Here is a 20556-nt window from a genome sequence, read left to right as displayed (position 1 = left end):
TGGAGTTTTTTATATGGCTGGAACCTCTACCAGCCTTCTTTGGTTTCTTGCCAGAAGTGGGAACGGATTCCTGTTTCCTCTTAGAGGAAATACCTAGCTCTAAGGCTCTGTTGAGTCTAGCAGCTTCGTGGTGGACTTCGTTCACTGCTGACTCTGGGAAGAGATCCGCTCCCCACATGCTGGCAGTCAAGAGTCTATTAGGCTCGTGCCTGATGGTGCACTCTTGAAGAACGTGCTTCCGACAGTTCTTCCTGGCTTGGAAGAAGTCAAAAGCGTCTAACAGAACCGTCTGAAATTGCGATTTTGCTAGGATTTTGAATAGCGGTTCGTTCGCGTAAGATAGCGCAGCCATTTCCGTGACGATGAGTGAGTTAAGGGACCTGCCAAACCTAGTTGTTCGCGCATCGAACTCTGCCTGGATTAGGGAGTCCGGCAGCCTAGGTAACTTCTCACCGAACTGGTCCATAGCGCAGTCCGGCTTGAGTTTACCCTGCGTGAAAAGTAGCTGGCAGGTTTTCCCATAACTCTCCGAAGGCGGGAAAGAGTGGAGAAGTGGACTCCGACTCTCTCAACTGTGGAACGGGCTCATCCTTGAGGACTGCCTGAAGAGCCTTCTCACCAATTTCGTGGCGAACGGAAGAGAGACCTCCTCTTCCGTGGCGAAAATAGTGAAGGGGCTCTTATAGGCCTGGAGTTTAGTATTAGTACACTCCAGTCCTCAAGGCAGTGAACCCATTCCCGTTGGGCGTGATCTCTACTGTAGAGGACTGACTCCTTCGAGATCTTGTCCTCCCTTGTAAGAGCGTTGGCGTCAGCCTAGCATACCCGATGAAAGGCTGTGACAGACCCGGAGGATAGAACTCGAAGTCCTCAATCCTTCGAGTGCCAAAACTCCGGGATCGAAATCATCCCGCCTCCCTAAAGGGAGCGTAGGCCGCTACTCTCCTGGATTCTCCATAGAGAAAGCGGCAAGGAGTCGTTAAGAAGGGAAGTTTGGAGAATCCCCGTGCTAGAAGCAGGGGATACTGGGGGAGGAGCCTGGGATAGCCCAACCATCCGATCCTCATTCTCTCTTACTCTATTCGAGAGTTCCTGGACCGTCTGTCCAGTTTGAGACAGAGAGCTCGACAATTGTGCGAACATCTGATTCAAAGCGTGTTTCCCAAAGCTGAGATTTGGGAACCAATCATCACTCCTACCTGCTCCATCATTCCTGGTGAGACAGGAGAAGGAACGCAGGAGCTGGTGCTTGCCACCCTGCCGGCATAGCCGAGAGGGGGCAGCGGAGGCGGGAGAAGGCAACGACTCGGAGGTAGCGCGAGCTTTTCTCCTTCGAAGCCTTGCCTCTGGAGCTCTTCGACTGGGAAGAGCTTGGCTTAGCCTTCACCGCGTCGGCGTAAGAAGTCGATGACTTCCTAGCCGAAGAAGACGAAGACGACTTCCTAGAAGTCGTCTTAGACAATGTCTTCGGTTCTCTCTTTCCCTTCTCCTTAGGAGGTACAGAGAGAGCGGGAGTGCGGCTAGGGATCTCGGATCCCGGAAAGCCTTGGAAAGAGGCGGAAGAAGAAGGGACAGGAGAAGATCCAGGAGCGCCCAAGGAAAGACCTTGGGCGCCCGACAAACCTACCTCAACCAACAAATCCTCACTCACTACCAGCCATCGGCTCGAGATTCAGGTCCAGGCCGGCGACGTCTGGAACTGACTCCTGGGCGGCTCCGACCCCCAACGACTGCTGGAGTTCTTGCTGGATGGCGGCTATCACGGGGGCGGCGGACAAGGGACCAAAACAAAAAAAATCGACGGGTCGTAGCCCGTCGACTTGCCCGCAGGGAAGATCTTGGATGGCCAGCTTCCTATCCAATATGTAGGGCTGGCCCTTGGCGGCGTTCTTCCCAAAGCCGCCCACCACGCTTTCAGGGTGGCGAGGGCGACTTCCCTCACACCGCTAGCCTGAAAGAAAGGCTGAATTAGCTACCAATTGCGGACAGGGTTAACAAACTTACGAACTAAAAGTGTTAGTAAATTGATAAATAACCTCATAAATGTTCTTACCCCACCAACCAGCTGATCGACCAGGTCGTAGCATATAGTGCAGGCCTCGGGATGCCAGACGATAGACTCGTTGAACAAGGTGGCACATGGGGCGTGAGACCTGCACTCGTCATGTCCGCAGGGGTCGTGCAGCGTCGCATTACAAGCGAGGACCTGGCAGTTGGTAGCCTGTAAGTGAAAACGTACATGAGTACAAAGTAAACACTTACAGCCTAACATATGCTCCGCTGGTGCCGGAGCGATAAAGTTAGATAAAACCAGAACCCTGCTAAAATACGTGTGGTAACCATGTTGGAAGAAAGGCTATGGCTCCGCCAGTGGCGGAGGCACAAGAATCAACCAACTAGGAGTGGTGGTAATGGAAACCACAACGGATAATGGCGGGGATGGTTGATTAACATAAATATAATACACAATTCATTGTAAAATATCTTAAATTAGGGTATATATCCTTAACATAGCATAGTAACAACATAAAAACCAACTTTTCTCCACCCGTCTACTAGAAGACGTGCGTAGGTCATGGGTAAGGGGAAGCTCCCTTTCCAGGTAGCGGGGGAGAGGGGGAGAGATATAAGGATATAGTAGGCAAGCAATCGACCATCCATAGCACCCACCCTGCCCGCTAGCGGAGCCAATATCCTATAACCAAAGGGGCCCCGGCTGCGACGGAAGGCTCCTTTCATATCGTAAGGGAGGTGGCTGAGTAATGGGTAGGGGGGGAAAGAGGTCCCGGTGAAACGCGGCGGGAGCGAGGAAAGGGGGAAGGGATGGCCTACTCCTCCCCACCTCACCAACTACCCGTATGGAGACCCGGTACCTCATAGTGGTCGCCCTATACCCCCTGCTGGCGGAACCCCCCGGCACCTCCGGAACGTGAGAGAAGGCTATGAGGTTGTTATGACAACCAAGGGGTCCCCCAGCTCCTCCCTACATCAGAGAGGGAGGGAAGGGGCAGGGTAAGGTGCTATGGAACACGTGACCACCAGTGGCCTAGGCCGCGAACAACACAACCGTGGTAGGGCCACGTGAACCAAGCTGTACCAATACATGGAACAAGCACCTAGGCTAGCCTAACACCCTAAATAATAATAATAAAATACATCGAAAGGTGGAAGAGACACTTTTAGTAAAAGAGAAAGAAGCCCAGGAGGAGGCAAACTATTCCAAGAAACAGGAGCCTACTCGGAGCCAGCGATAGCCGATGTAGAGCAAGAGCCGGGATGCTGGGCCAGAATAAAAATTAATAATAGCCCTAAATACCAAGCTAAGAGAATGGTAAGAGGGCTAACTAGCTAAAACTCGATGTAAAACAATGAACGTGATAAAGTAAGCCCATAAGTATAAGAAGTCCCAGTATGGAAGACCGGGAATTCTTACGAGGCAGCATGGCCGCCACGAGACAACCGGGGAACCGTATATGACCTATAAAAAGGAAAATACTGGTACCCGGAAGATAAAAACTGTGATAAAATATACTTATGAGTTACTTAACTTAGCCGTGGCAATTGCTGAGCGTTCCATCGTAGAATACGAGATAAATCCTGAGAAATATAGCACAAGTAAAATCTGCGTCTAGACGCTGGCGCTAAAATTTAAGGATGACCGCTAGGGGCGCTGCTGTCCGTGGCGTCCTCTAGTAGTAGTAGTAGAGGCTGCATCGCCCGTTGGTATCGGCTCTCTCTTAGGGGGATTCTGATAAGGAAGTTCTAATTGGTGTTTGTCTCGTGGTAGTGTTCCACACTCGCCCCTATATCATACCGACACTTCTTTTTAAGAGTGAGCGAGTCAGTCTTACTGACATTTTCTTAATTTTGTTTTTTTCTCTGGTAATTTAGGATAATTTACCTAGAAAGATGATATTAAGGATTACTTTCATAGGCCGACACGAGCTGAGCCCAGAAATGATGATATTAAGCTGCTGTTTTAAATGTGACCTTAAATAGTGCCTTACATAAACCATATCTGACAATAATGTGATTCTTTCAATTAAATTTCTAAAGTATTTACAGTTACCTGTAATCCTAAAGTACAGGTATTCAAATTAAGTTAAACCCCCTTCAATTTTACTAATACATATACGGTACTGTACCCTAGTACTGTATAGTATGCAGATATTTTATGAACATTAAAAGACAGTGGATGATTTACATTGCAATTCCTATTACAGTAGGCAGCCCTTCACATTTTCTAAAACACTGATTGATATGAATGTATACTTCTATGACTTCCCAATTAATAGAATGCATTAAAAATTATTACTAACCATATAAGTTCAAGTTGTTTAGTTTTGAATGATGCTGCTAGTTACAAACTTGTTATTAACAACACTAATCCATGAAACTCCACAAATGTAGATGCAAGTGGAGCTGCGCACAGTGTTAACATCTGAAGTCGCTGAACGTCATGACCAAATTGTGACGTTGAAAGATCAGGTGAAAGAGCTGGAGCAAACTCAACATGAAACGAAGATGCAGCTTCAACTCAGAAATGAAGTTATTAAAGATCTAAGGAGGGAGATTAGAGAGCTGAAAGAGAAAGTGTCCTCATTAAGTCCTAAGGTAGTGGTCACATTAGAATTGTGCTCTTCCTCCTTGTGAATATATCTTTATTTACAGTCATTGTAGCAACATTCACAAATTTCAGTTTATAGGGGAAATACATAATGAATACAGTACTTGAATTTCTGAACTTTGAGACAAGTTTCAGTCTCTGTAGTATAAGGTTAACTTCTTGTTCACACTAGCTAGATTTTTTACTTAATAAAACTACTGTGTAGTAATCAAGAAATTTATTGGTACACAGTTGTGTAATAACTATTCACATTTATTTGTCTGCTCTTCTGGCCTTCAAGATGCTGTACCTTCATCATGCCCTTGAAATTTGCTTAGAACCATATTTATTCATTGGTAAAAGAATAAAGTAGTGGATTGAAATATTAAACTTTGCTTTCATTTTTGCAAGTGGTAATTAATTGTTTTTAAAGCACTTTCATTCCATTGCACTGTATTTATATACAGTATGGCTGGCCATGACTAAAGTCTTAATTTTTATGAGCAAAATGTGGCTTCATGGTCATCACTCACCTACCCCATACACAGAACATATATGAAAGCATATGAATAGTTGTAAATATAAGAATGTCTTTGTTTTAAAGAAAGTTAATGCAAGAAAATATGTTTTAAGGAAAGTTAATGCAAGAAAATATATCAGAGCATGTTTAGTAACCAATGTACGATTATCATTATAACTTGTTTATAAGCATGGAAAGAAGGCATCTTGATAGGTAAAATAATTGACAACAGTTTTAGCACAAAAGTATGTATAGTATGTACTTGAAAATTGGGATAGGAAGTAACCATGTCACATTGGACTTAGATATTTATGAAGAGTGATATGAAATGAGATAGTAATTTTTTTTAATCTTCCCAATGGCATCATTTGTGATGGTTGTGAAAATAATGATGGAGGCAGAGATGACACCAATAATTAAAATTTTTTGCTTTACTGCAAGAATCTGAGGCCATGTTGGTTGTTAGCATTTGTTCATTTTTCTTCTTGTACTCACTGTTTAAAGTATCATTTTGGAGAATTATCAAGAGCTTTGTATTGTGTAGAGTACTTTTGTTTTTCTTTAGCCCTTACATTACATCTGAGATGCAAGAAGCACTAAAGTATTGTGTACATTATGGAATGGTAAGTTTAATTTTTAGCCAAGTGTAATCAGGGTTGAAATTTGGATGCTTTCTTGCATAGTGGGAAATATACTATGGCGTTTCATTTGGCAAAGATATTATTCAGTTACTGTTATGTACACATGGTTTTCCAGACTACATTAACAACAGTGAAAGAAGATCTAGGAAAGTCTAAAAAGGAATCAAAGCCTGAAGGGACACAAACATGTCAAGTAAGTGTAGCTTATTTTCAGGTATGGATGGTTCTCTACTTGTACAGTGGAGTATTTAGCTCTTATTTTTGTACAGTATAGTATACAGTTCATCTAGACACTTTGTTACTTCTGATAACTGATTTTGGGGCTGCTTAGTAACAAGGTGTACCATTAAGGTTTATGGTTGTAATTTGATTAATCTTTTTTATCCTTAGTCATTTCCTCTGTTCAGAGTTTACAAATGGGAAACAGATGTAAAAAAGGAAAATAGGCTCAATTGTAATGAGTGCAAATTATAGAAAACTATTTTTTTCAATTTATCACTAGAAAGGCTTGCATATAGACTGTATATTAAGAATATCTCTAATTTGGTCACTGCAGGAATATAAAAAAATAGGAAAGGGTGGTGGAATGCAAAAGTATGAAATATGTAGTGACATAGGTATCAGAGTTCAATTAGGTAATGTCTCTAAATTTTCTCATAGTTTATGTTACATGAAATTCATGAAAATTTCCAGCATTTTTATAGAGAAAAGCAGTAGGCTTAGTTTCAAAACTGCATAAACCTGAGATGTTAAATATTTTTTGTTAAATTGAGCATTTAAATTTTGGTTTTTACTCTTTATCAGTGAATTTTGTTACCAATTGGGAAATGCCATTAGCTTTCAACGAAAACAGCCAAAGAATGGGAGGCTCATGTAAGGAAAAGGAGAAACAGAAGGAAGAAAATAACAAATGAACAACAGTGGTGATATATACATAAACAGCAATGTTAAAAAACCTAAGTGGTCGAAGATTATTTAAAATTTACTTTAAACATACTTCAGTACACTGTACTGTTTACTACTACTTTATTATACCATATTTTAGGTTTCATGTTAATGGACATTTATCTTCAGGTTGACAGCATTGATAAAGGAGCAATGACTGAGCAGTCTACTGCATCACCACCAAATGGATACTACTCTAATTCACAGCTGTTAGCACAAGTCTCTAAATTGCAGAATGAGGTCAGTTAATGAAAGACTTTTGATTCTGCCAAATATCTTGCAGTGCTTTTATATCCTTAAAATGGTACTTCCCCATAATTATTGTATTGCTATTTTTGCCATTCCCTTGTATGCTTCTATTATTACCTTGCCTTTAACTATGAAATATTTTAGTTAATATATCAAGAGTCTCTAGAGTTGGTTTTGTGATTATTGATTAATAGTTTCATTGTATTTGATAGCTGCCGATGTTAGTCACTAGTAATGAACAGTTACAAGTAACTGAATTCAGACCATAACAGCAGTGTTGCTCCATTAAGTAAGCCCTCTTAGAGTTATTCATGGCCACTTTGATAATGAAGTATCAAGTATTTTTTAATTTCAAATTTCTAAAGGCATGGCCTCTGTAGAATCATATGCCAAAGAACTGGTTCACTCTTATGCTTTTTGTTCATACTATCATTATTGTTTAAGATACATATAATAAAAGCAGAGTATTCGTTCATTATTTATCTTATTATGGAATCAATAACAAAATATTACCATTACATGTATACTTAGTAAGAAATGCAGTATCAGCTTCTTTCCAAGTACATATAGTACATAGTTCTATATGTGCAAAGAATTTGTTTAAACACATTGTATACTATATTTATAGAGTCAGTTAGTGTAGGTGACATTTCACTTCTAGTACATATATGCAAAGCAAGGAAGATAATTTAAATACTGCAGTTTAATGGATATCTTTAAGGTAAAAAGAACAATTTTGGGGAATTTTTTATTATGCAAGAAAGAAAATATTCCAGTTAGGGTATTCTGTTTAGGAACAATTTGTGATGTAATTACAGAATGAAGTTGTTCTTTATGTATACCATACATAACATAAAACTCTTTTTCCAATGCAATTTCTAAAGTTTTCAAGTTACCTGTACATAATCTTAAAGTATTCATATAAATTCCAACCACCTTTACTTTTACTTATTGTTAAATGCTTGTGTTGATTAGCTGTGTTGATTAGCTACTAAAAGCAGTGTGGTAATAGGTAATGCAAAAATTTTTTGCATCCTCCCCCCCTGTTAGATGAGCCTTCTTGTCTGACCTGTAATATTCCATCATTTTTCTACCTAGTTTTGTCTTGAGCAGACTTATGTACAGTCCGGTCCCGAATTATGCGTGTTTGAATTGAGTGATTCCCCTTTTATGCGGTTGCTAGTTCTTAAAAATAGAGTTTATGTATCTGTGAAGCCGTTCAAAGTCTGTGAGTCACACGCCATAAAACGTATCAAATCTATTGTCTTTTCAAGTGTTTTAGGTGGGAAGAGGGGTTTGCTGGTATCAGAAAGAAGGGTTGGGGGAATGCTTGGAGGAAAAAAACTATTATTCCTCCAAGGGGGAATGCGAGAGAAAGATTTCCTGCTCAGCCATTAGCTAAGACGGAAGGCTCTGCCTCACGCATTTGTGACAACATAGCGGTGTGTATGAATGATCGGTATCATCACCATCATCATGCGTATTATTCAGATCTGCAAAGTGTATTCTGAAGGCTTCTGCTCAGCCATTAGCTAAGACGAAGGGCTCTGCCTCACGCATTTGTGACATCATAGCACAGTGTGTATCTTTGAGCAGAAACATCTTTCAGGTAGTTAAAAAAGATGTACCCAATAACATATTTTCACATATGAATCATGGACAGCACCTTCAATGACAAGAAAATATTAAAATCACACGGATCCACCTTCATAATAGTCTCAGGATTAGCCGAGTTTGAAATCAACCCAGTGGTAGGGGAAAGGATTCTAGGTAAGATGGAGCCAGTGTAAACGGCCAGTTACCAACAGCCACCAACCCAAACAGGACATTTAGAAGAGATGAGCATATGTATGTAATATTACCTGATTTCAAAGTGAATGGCGAGAGATTTAGATTATTTGCAGGGAAATATCATCAGTATTATTCTTACCAGAGAGCATGTGGATATATCATCACATCTTAAGTAGCTTCAGGTTACTCTAGGGTACTACCTATTTATATAAAACTTTGTGAGTCATTCAAGATTTTCCTGCGGAGACCAGATGCTCATCATTAGGAGTAGAATGTGCATTTCAGACATTAAACATGAACTTTCTAGACACTAGTCACTATAATCTGCTCAACTACAGTGTCTCAGAAAAATAGTCATTTTGGATGTATAGATGACATTTCTTTCTCATGGGACTAAACTAAACTGACTGTCAATAAGGCATATGTTGCAAAACAGCAATTGCAGTCATAATTAGTGATCAGCATGAATTTGGTTGAAAGATATGACATAGGCAATTATTTGAATATGTTTACAGCATGAAATGATTGCTCCAATGGTCATGATTATAAAGGTTTTATTGATATGCACTGAATAAGAAAAAGAGGGTGTACAGGTACTTTGGCACAAACACAACCATCATAGAGAAAGAAGTAAAGATACATGTAGATGAATGTATTTTTCAAAAATTTGTTCAAAGTGTGACAGGGGACTCATTCAACAAGGACTTTGGTTAAATTAGGAATCAGTCATTGGGCAGGAGGACTTGAAACATCCTGCATGATCCAGATATCTAACATCATAAGAAAAAGCCATCAATCAATAGAGGAGAGTAGCAGTCAGTAGATTATAGTTTTGACAGTAATGCTAAGATGGAACTACAAACATTAGAAAGAGTAAGGTTTGTTAACTATCTAGACTACAAAGTACAATAAATATTTCTGTTCATATATGTATTTATCCAAAGAATTTAGTTACATTTTACCAAAGCCATAAAAGACCAATCCTTATGATTGATATGGCTTAGCAAATCATAGATCCATAACATTCGACATAATGACTTGTGTTACTGCTCTGTACTCATTCACTTAAACTAAGGACCACTAAGCTTACAGAGAACAAAAGTTCACCAAGAGAAAAGGTGACATCAGACCATTATTGACAGTGATGATGATGATAAGGTGACTTGTCTTCACTCAGTCATTCCAATGATGGTAAATTTATGATCTGCAGTGTCAGTAATAACAGCTGAAATGCTATTTAGTCAGTTTCCTTGCTCTTGTTAGCTGCTCTAAATGAAAGAAAGTAAGGTGTACAGCTAATATTAACGTATGAGAATTTTAAATATTGATTTTCATAGGTCAAGCCTTACTACTGTACTTTTGTTTGAATTGTGTTTTCCACCCTTTTCAATGGTATTTACCTCTGACTTCTATGCGGAGTTAACGAATTGTGAATTTTTTTTTGGCTGAAGAGATTGTTTATTTCCTGGTCAGAGAGGCCTCGTATTACGGAACTGCCGTCTCATAGTAGCTATTCAACACATACTTTGTCTATCCATACCAGGCATTTAGTCATAAGTAAAATTAAGAGGGTGGTATTCTTGCAAGTTGTTAATATTGTATACAGTAAAAATAGTCTGTTAGCTTTTAAACTCTTCAATACATCAGCTTGATAATTTTATGGACTTGTCATTTTGCTATAGGTATTAAGAGTTTCACAGCACAGTAGTAATTTTATTATGGTATATAATTGCTAGATACTGTAGAGATATCTTTGTTCCACAAAAGACTCACTTGATCTTGTTAAGTGGTTCTAAACTGTGTTGCTGTATAGCATATTGTAATTACAGTCTTTGAAGTAAGTATTATGACTCAATAATTGCACTTACTTGGGCATGTAGTGTAGGTAGAGACCTAAATGTGAAGTGAATAAGGTACTGAATTCAATTCAACTTCATTGTATTTTATCCAACCTTATTCAAGTTTGTTGTTTTTATCATTTATCCAAGAAGTGTGCTAAGGTTTTAAAATATTGCTTGAATTTTGCGCTTAACCCACTCCCACTTCCCCCATTTCCTCACCTAAAATTAGCTTGCGGAAAAGAGTGTCCTCCTCCGTGAGCTGCAGAGTCATCTGTCAGCTTCACGACAAGAGGTGAAGCTGAAGGATGAAACGTTGTATAAGGTAAGCTTAAAATTATGAAAGTTAGCGTTGAAAGCACCTGTACTCATCTTTTGCTTATGTTTGCCTGATAAACCTGCTTTTTATCAAACCTGTAACTGAACTGTTAAGATTTATAGTGATGCACCCTTGACTTTTTCAATTACAAATCATCACATACTATAATCATGTCATTTGCCATAACAGTTAGAACAGAAGCTCAATGCCACTAGACGAGAAGATAGCCAAAAAGGAGAACGAATGCAGTACCTTACTGGCCAGCTGACTAGCCTGCAGTTAGAAGTCGGTCGAACTCATGGTCAGGCTGAGCACCTTCGTAGACAGGTGTGATAATGATAATTATCAGATTTTAATTTAGGTTACTGAAAATATTCTTGCATGCATTTTACGTTTATTGTTATATTTTATGTTGACAGATTCAGTTTAATCTTTTTCTTATTATTTTTTTAGTATGTAACTATTTCAAGTGTGGGTAGTTAAAATTTTGCTTAAAAGAATGGGCATCAATCTCAGTAACGTAGTTAATGTTGGCAGAGATCACTTGTTTCTCTTGTTGATGCATTCTTCTATTATTTAACAGTTTTTTTTAGAAAAGTTGACAAATTTTGTTCACAGGTTTTTTTTATATGATAATCTATACTACATACAAAAAAGCAGTTGGGATATTTTACACTAGAATTGTAAACTCAGTTTTTGAGGTTTGGGCATTGTCTTAATGGTTCACTTATGAATGAGTCATTACTTATACTGCAGTGTTTCATACTCTCTCTACAGGGAGTTTTTAAGGTTATTAACCTTGACTTGGGATGCCTAAACCTAGGCTAGTTTTTCAGTATTATACTTGGAGTTTTATACATAATACATAGCAGTTCAAGATATTGATAAAATATTTTGATTAGTATTTAACATTTTTCTTTACCTAATTTGTGATGAGTCACTATGAAGTGTACATTAGCTAACTTGTTTTTTCTTGTATTTAGAAACAACCTCATGAAAATGAAAGGAATATGTACAGTATAATTATATGCAGAAGGAAGTGTCAGTTAATTTTCTATTTAAAACTACAACACATAAGAAGTATCAAAATTGGCAACTAGTGAGCACTCTAAAACAAATTCAGATTTGAAACTGCTAAGAATCTCAAGTCACTTATAGAATTTAAGTTACAAGACCAAGTAGAAAATGCTTTATGTCTGTTGTGTTCATAAACAACAGGGAATAGTTTTAATTACAATTACTGACTAGTGACTTGCTTGCATTAAAGCTTAACTGAAGTTTTCCCATTGTTTGATCGTGTACTTTATTTATATGTCTTGTATATAAATCACAGTGCCATTTCTTTATCATATTCTGTTAAAGATAACTGGTTGTGGAATTTTCTCAAAATCTCCCCCATTCTTCATATGGAATCTGCCAGTGCTTAAACTACATAAATATTTTACTCATTTGTTTCAATGAAAATTTGCAAGGTACGTACTTGAAAAGTAAGAAAAAAGGGATTTTGACGTAAGGAAAAATCTATTTCTGGGCGATTGGTTCGTGTCGCCAGCGAAATATCCTTTAATCCATTAAAGGTAAATGTACTAACACATACCAGAGAATAAATAAAATAAAGAAAAGGTCAGTACTACTGACTCGCTCACCCTCCAAGAGGGTGTCGGTATGAACACTATGGAGAGTGAGACCACTACCACGAACCGCTTGCCAATAGAAATCTCCCACTACAAAATCCCCACTAGAGGGGAGCCGACCCACAGAGTGGGCAGCAACTACTACTACTCCATCCCATGCTGCCAACTGCTGCGCCTCTGGTGGCCATCCTGAAGTTAGCAGACAATCTTGAGCGTTGGGATGGGCAGGGCGGGATTTTCGCGGGCGACACAAACAATCGCCCAGAAATAGATTTTTCCTTACGTCAAAATCCCTTTTCTGGGCTCAGTTCGTGTCGCTGCGCGAAATCGTACCAGAGAAATAGCACAAGATTGTAAAGAACAAAATAAAACAGACAAAAAAGGGTCTCAAATAAAAGATAACATAAAATGAAGAAATATAATTGCTAATAGATATACATATACACAATGATACAAAATAGAAATATTACTTAAAATTAACTTAAGGTTAATAATATTCCTTAAAATTAACTTAAATTTAACATATATATACAGGGCTTACATGGAATATATGTTGAGATTAGTATCTGTGTATAGTTAATATGTACAAAGAAATTAAAGCAATTATAACAATAAATTGAATAGAACAAACTTCAACAATAATATAATAAAGGAATGTATATGACTTAGTATACAAAACCCGTAACCATTGTAAATAAGATGTGTCACCCTAGCATAAAAATAAGGGGATCACATCAAAGAGATCATTATATACAATCAATTGTGAGTGACCCTAGCAAAAAAATAAGGGGCACCCACTATACCATCATAAGAGCAGCTAAGACTCAAGGTAAACGTAGATGAACATGGCAGGTATAGACGAACTGTTGGGTGAGATAGGTAGAAAGGAGAACTGGATCTTCTACTAAAGATTAAGCAGAGTCGGGGGAAACTATGTTACCCGCCGCAACTGCTGAAAATTTCAGAGCTTCCAAGGACTTTAAGTAATGACGCTTAAATACTGTCGGCGATTTCCATCCAGTATACTTTTTTAAATCATCGAAATTCATGTGTTGGAAATAGTTAATTGAGGTGGCTACTGCCCTGACATCATGTGCTTTAGGGAAGGAATCAGGATTGGCTTGCTTAATAAAGTACAGGATCTGTTGCCTGATGCCTTTAATAGATAAAGTACCACCTTTTTCTCTCTTAAAGAGAGGACCCGATGAGGATGAGGATGTCCTGGACAGAAAGGCTCGTAAGGTCGATACTGGACAAAGAGAAATATCTTGTGGAAGGGGTACAACCTTCCACGGTTCCCACCTCATCAAAGGATCTTCATTCTTTGCTATAAAAACTACGTTCCGGAGAAAGTAGAACTTCCCCTGTGGGAAGAAATTCAACATGATTCGGATCTCTGGATAATGCCGACAGTTCTGAAATTCTAGCTCCTGAAGCCAAGCTTAATAAAAATAGAGTTTTTCTTAAGAGCATTATAAATGAACATGTCGTATTATTTGTTTCTGAAGCCAGCTTTAGAACATCATTTAAGAACCATGATACTGACGTAGGCCTCACTGAAGGTCTAAGTCTAGCACAAGCCTTGGGAATAGACGAGAAGTAAGAGTCTGTCAAGTCTATGCTGAAACCGAGTTGAAAAATCTTTTTCAAGGCTGACTTGTTTGTCGTAATAGTGCTAGCTGCTAAGCCTTTTTCAAATAAAGATCTGAAAAAGGATATAGCTGAATTGATTGTCATGATTCTAATATCTGATTCTCTCAGGAAGGTTGCTAACTTTTTGACTGCAGCATCATACTGTCTCAAAGTTGAATCTCTTTTATCAGATTCCAAGAAGAGAATATTTTGAGGATCAATATTCGCATCTCTTTTAGCCGCAAACTTCATGAAGTCCATAAAGTTAGGGTTTTGAGAATTCCTGAGGAAGCGAACACAGTCTTCGTTTGTACTGACTGGGAGAGCCTGGGATTGGGAATTCGAAGAGGACGAAGACCCAGTTCCAGAATGAGAGGGTACCAATTGCTCTTCGGCCAGTCTGGGGCTACTAGAGCCACTTGACCCTTGAACGTCCTGAGTTTGTTCAGCACCTTCAGGAGAAGATTCACTGGAGGAAAGACATAAATCTTCTCCCAGTTGTTCCAGTCTTTAATGGACAGGGCGTCCGTGACATAGGACAGAGGGTCCAGGTTGGGGGCCACATAACATGGGAGTTTGTGGTTCGCTTGGGATGCGAATAGATCCACTTGTAGACCTGGAACCCTCCGGAGGATCCATTGGAACGAACTGTTGTCCAGTGACCATTCCGACTCCAGAGGAACTGATCGGGATAGAGCATCTGCTATGACGTTTCTCACTCCAGCTATATGGGTGGAGGAGAGGTGCCAACTGAACTTGTCCGCCAGGGAGAAGATGGCTACCATGACATGATTCAGATGACGTGACTTGGAGCCTCCCCTGTTTACACAATGGACTACCACTGCGCTGTCTAAAAGTAGCTTTATGTGGGAGTTCTTTGGCGGACGTAACCTTTTTAGAGTCAAGAACACTGCCATTGCTTCCAGTACATTTATGTGAAGCTGACGGAACTGGGGTGACCAGGTTCCTTGAACCTTCTTGAACTGAGAATATCCTCCCCAGCCGCTTAATGAAGCGTCCGTGTGGATGGTAATCCCCGGAGGAGGAAACTGAAGGGGTACTGATATTGACAGGTTCTTGACTTTTGACCAAGGGCGTAGACGATTCCGCAGAATCTGAGGGACTGATTGATAATTTGTCCCTGGACCTGACATTTGCTCGTGAGCGCCAGATTCTGGTTAGGTCTTTCAGTTTGGCTTTCATCAAGATGTTTGTCACTGATGCAAACTGGAGTGAACCCAGAATCCTTTCCTGGGTTCTCCTTGAAGCAAGTTTGTGTCCTAGAAATTGCTTTACTGACTTCGCTATTTCTTTTCTCTTGGCTGATGGAATCGACAGAGTATGGGAGGATAGATTCCATTGAATGCCCAGCCACTGAAAGTTTGACTCCGGAGTGAGTCTCGATTTTGTCCTGTTTATCTTGAACCCTAGATATTCCAGGAACTGGATTACTTTCAGTGTTGCTTTGCGACATTCCTCGACTGTTGGAGCCCAAATTAACCAATCGTCGAGATACGCTACTACCATGATCCCTTGCGATCTTAGTTGTTGGACGACCACTTCCGCCAACTTCGTGAACACCCTGGGTGCTACTTCAGACCGAAGGGAACTACCTTGAAGGAGAATGCTTGATCTCCTATCTTGAAGCCTAGATAAGGGCGAAAGTGTCTTGCAATAGGGATATGATAGTATGCGTCTGTAAGGGGAAGTAAGGTCCGCACCTGCGAGATGGTGAGCATCTTGAACTTGTCGCAGCGAATGGCCAAGTTTAAACGGGACAAGTCTAAGATTACCCTTCTTTTTTGTGAGCCTTTCTTTGGAACGCTGAACAAGCGCCCTTGAAACTTTAATCTGTTGACTCTCGCTATTGCTCCTTTCTGAAGGAGGTCCTCCGCATACTCCGTCAATTCTTTGGATGGAAGTTGAAGGAAAGGTCTGGGTGGGGGCGGATTCGCCACCCAACTCCAACCCAGGCCTTTCGACACAATACTTTGTGCCCATTTGCTGAATCCCCACCGGTGGCGGAAGAGAAACAGCCTCCCTCCTACCTGGAAGTTCTCATTGATGCTGGTAGCCTCCGCGGCCTCCCCGGAAGTGTTTTCCTCTATTAAGGGACCTTCCTGATCCTCTCTGACGAAAGGATCGCTTACCTCTGCCTCCCCTACCCGAGCGGTCATACTGCTGAAAGGCCTGGCCTTCGAACACTTGGTTGAAGGCTGGGGAGACAGCGTAAGAGGTGGAAGGTTGAGGCTGGGGGAAAATCACATAGATTGGCTGTGATTGGGCCTTGGAGGTAGAGGGTTGGGCCGCCTGCACCAACGGAACAGCTGAAACAGGCTGGGCGAAGCGTTGCTGTTTCTTTTGGTAAGGCTGGAAACGTCTGGGTTTCCTCTGAGCCTTACCCCTCACTGCTTGGTCTTGGCGTCTCTTTTGCAGTGAGACCCCAACGATCCTTAAGGCTGGTTAAGCCTTGTAGCTTCCGCCTGGACCTCCTTTACCATTGCATCGGGGAAGAGGTCTGCTCCCCAGATGTTTGATGAAAGCAACTTATTCGGTTCATGCCGAATAGTTGCTTCCTGGAGGACATGCTTCCGACAATTCGTTCTGGCTGTGGCGAACTCAAACATGTCAGACTGTACCGTTTGAGTCAGTGACTTGGTGATCAGCTTGAATAGTGGCTCGGAACCGTAAGCAATGGTAGCCACTTCTGTCATGGCCATGGAGTTAATAGACCTGGCCAGCCTAGACTTGGCCTCAAACTCCGCCTGAATGAGGCTGTCCGGAAGTCTAGGCAGCTTCTCACCAAACTGCTCCATAGCACAGTCTGGTTTGAGTTTGCCCGCCGAAAAAGTGTTGGGCAGGTCTTCCCATAAATCTCCGGTTGAGGGAAGTAAAGGAGATGTAGGGTCCGCTTCCTTTAGCTGCGGTAACGACTCCCCCTTTTGGGCCGCTGGGATAGTGACCGTAGCGATCTTGGTAAGGAAGGGAAGCGGAGTTCCCTCTTCCATTGTGAAAATGGTGAATGGACTCTTAAAGGGTTGTATCTTCGTATTAGAACAATCCATGTCCTCTAAGCACCTGAGCCATTCTCTTTGAGCCTGGTCACGTGAATAGAGGACTGTCTCTTTAGGGACCTTGTCATCTCGCGTCATGGCAGCGTCAGTGAGTCTGGCGTAGCCAATGAACGGCGGTTGGAGATCCTCCGGGTAGAACTCGAAGTCCTCAATCCTTCGAGTTCCACACTCCGGGATAGAAATAAGCCCGTCCTGGAAGGGGGCGTATGACGCCACCCTCCAGGGGTTATTCATAGAGAACGGAGGCAGAGAGTCATGAGGTGGAAGCTGAGCTATACCTGTGCCGAAAGGTGGGGGAGTAGCTAGCGGAGCCTGGCTCAGTTCGGCGATAATGTTATCCTGGGAGTTAATCCTGTCGGACAACCGGGAGAACATCTGCTCCATAACTGTTTGTTTGAGAGAACCGACCAAATCCCCCATGTGTTGCAACAGACCAGCATTGGGATCCAAAGCCGGAGCTGCTGCGGAGGTGGTCGGGTAACTCTGAACAGGTACCAAAGGAAGAGGAGAAACGGCTGACTCCGCCGGAGTATGTGATCTCTCCTTGGAAGATCTACTCCTTGAGGATTTGGAGCCGGACCCAGAAGCTCTAGACCTCTCTGCTCCGGGGTTCGTAGCCGGAGACTTGCGAGATGTTGACGCCGACGACGTCTTTTTAGACGACGACGACGTCTTACTCAGGGTTTTCACAACCGTCTGTCCTTTGACCTTAGGTCTTACGGAAGCATCAGGAGAAGTATAAAGGAGCTCAGCTCCTGTAAAGCCTTGGAAGGAAGCTGGAGAGTTTGCAGGAGTAGAAGACCCAGTGGCGCCCAAGGGAAGCCCTTGGGCGTCCAACGTACTCACCTCGACCAACAGGTCGTCAACACCTACCATTGGTTCAATATTTAGATCCAGTGTCGCGACTTCCGACGAGATGTCCTGGCCTGGTTCAGTCAACGAAGCGGCGAGCTGCTGCTGAATTGCCGCTATAGTCGGGGCTGCCTCTGCTGGGTCGACGTAACCCGTTGACTTGCCGCCGGGGAAGATCAGGACCGCCAACCTCTTCTCAAGGATGTAGGGCTGTCCCTTGGCGGCGTTCTTGCCAAAACCGCCGACCCAAGCCCGCAGGGTTGCCAGGGCGGTGTCTCTAACAGCAGGAGCCTGGAAGAGAGGGTATTTGTTAGTTTTAAGTTTAAACTTAAAATTAAAACTTAAGTAATAGGTTAAACTAAAATTATAGAGGATGCGAGATCCCATATAAAACAAGCTTAAGTTTAAAATAAGAGATTAAAATTAAACTTAAGAACTATAACCTTGTAGGGATTAGCGAACGGAGTTGGGAATACTTACCCCGTCTAAGAGCTGGCTCACCAGATCGTAGCAAATAGTGCAGGTCTCGTGAAACCAGACTTGAAGGTTCCCGTGCGGAGTCGCGCATGGAGCATGGGATCTGCAGACTTCATGCCCACAGGGGTCCTGGAGCATGGCATTGCATCCCGGATGCTCACAGTTGGTGGTCTGTAAGTGAAAAGATACATGAGCATCCTAAAAGATATCACTTACAGGCTAGAGGTTAAAAGAACTCCGCTGCATGCCAGAGCGCGAAAAAATTTTGGGCATAACCCCTCCCTTACCGCCTGAATAGGCTAGAACCCCGGAGAGATCCGGTGTGAGCAGGCAACGGAGGGATTTGGCTTAAGGTAGCTTAAATTAAACTTACTATAGTTTAAATTAAATACTAATACTTAAACCTATAGCCATAGAACGTACCGGACTAAGTCCGGTGCGCGGCGGAGATCGTGTCGCGATATCAGCGCGACGGGGTGGTTAGTAAAGACCAACTGTATGCCGCAGTCCGCCCGTCAGGGTGAACTAGCACCTTTCCACGTGGATGCCGGAGCTCCGGTAGATTAAAGAGCACCAGTAAGCTGGGAAAGGGCGAGAGGGCGAAACAGACTCGAGCTAGCAACGGAGCGACGGAGTAACGACGGAGGGGGGGAAGGCCAGTCCCCCCCCTTAGTCATCCGAGCGTGCCGTGAAGCCAGAGAGCGGTCGAGTCCAGTCTGGGTCTGTCCAGCCCCCCTTACTCCCTCCGCCTAGGGAGAGAGGGAGGCAGGCACGGGTATGTGGAGCGAGCGTGGACAGACCAACCCTCCCCCCCGGCCCTATGGAAGAGCGGGAGGAGGGAAAGGTGACTGGACAGGCGTCTGGCTGCTCCGTGATCACGTAGTGACCACGGAGCGGTAACATGTAATACAATAACACAATACAGCCCTAGGATAAAGCAACCAACTAATCAGAGAGATGCTATAGAGAAGCAACCGAACTGAAGAGCGGAAGCAATAGAGGTGGATACCAATAATACATAACCTAGGCTACGTGAAGCCAGACGCCGTAGGCTAACCTAAAACATAAATAATCAAAATCACTTAACGTAAAGAAAGAAAATAAATCAGTAGGAGAAAAAATCCAGGAGTGTACGACTAACTCGAAAGAAAGTCTACCACTCAAAGCTAGCCGGGGCCGATACTAAGAGCTGTGGCTAGGGTCTGGATGGAAGATGCCTACGCAAGGTGAAGAAGACATGCATGCATGACATAAACCCAGTAGGCTGGAACCCTAACATAAAATAGATAACTAATAATAGAGCGTAATGAAATAAGGGAAGGTTCTGGGTATGGAAGACCAAGAACGAACCCGCCACGAGGCAGAACCATGCTGCCATGCTTCCGACCTAGAGCCCGTATTTATACCTAAAAAACGGCAAATACTGACTCAAGGGCGGAAAAAACCAAATAGCAATAACAACTGATTACTTAACTTAGCTGCTGCGATGGCTGTACGCTCCATGACGAATAAATCCAAGATAGGGACACAAGAAACACAGAGCAAAAAAGGGCACGTGTATACGCGGTGCGCTAACTGAAAAGGATGGCCACCAGAGGCGCAGCAGTTGGCAGCATGGGATGGAGTAGTAGTAGTTGCTGCCCACTCTGTGGGTCGGCTCCCCTCTAGTGGGGATTTTGTAGTGGGAGATTTCTATTGGCAAGCGGTTCGTGGTAGTGGTCTCACTCGCCATAGTGTTCATACCGACACCCTCTTGGAGGGTGAGCGAGTCAGTAGTACTGACCTTTTCTTTATTTTATTTATTCTCTGGTATGTGTTAGTACATTTACCTTAGAAATAATGGATTAAAGGATATTTCGCGCAGCGACACGAACTGAGCCCAGAAATCATGCTATTGTGAAGAAGTCAGAGATATGCTGAAATATTCAAAATTCCTTTAATATGAACTCAATTTGAAAACAGAAACAGAAATCACCCA

At 42.1% G+C, this 20556-nt stretch overlaps 1 protein-coding gene across 21 annotated transcripts in view; it reads left to right on the top strand.

The window, feature by feature from the left end:
- LOC135219359 (trichohyalin-like) overlaps nt 1-20556 on the top strand; it is a gene marked incomplete at its 3' end in the record, with an annotated part of 284115 nt that overhangs the window by 103559 nt on the left and 160000 nt on the right. For 12 of the 21 annotated variants that reach the window (XM_064256066.1, XM_064256057.1, XM_064256062.1 and 9 more), the window contains 5 exon segments: nt 4411-4614; nt 5883-5960; nt 6842-6952; nt 10823-10915; nt 11099-11236. In XM_064256066.1, coding sequence (XP_064112136.1) covers nt 4411-4614; nt 5883-5960; nt 6842-6952; nt 10823-10915; nt 11099-11236 — 624 coding nt within the window. 21 annotated transcript variants of the gene reach the window in all.

The sequence above is a fragment of the Macrobrachium nipponense genome, chromosome 1, assembly GCF_015104395.2.
Source record: "Macrobrachium nipponense isolate FS-2020 chromosome 1, ASM1510439v2, whole genome shotgun sequence".
Taxonomy (NCBI): domain Eukaryota; kingdom Metazoa; phylum Arthropoda; class Malacostraca; order Decapoda; family Palaemonidae; genus Macrobrachium; species Macrobrachium nipponense.
This window is presented reverse-complemented; position numbering and strand designations above follow the sequence as displayed.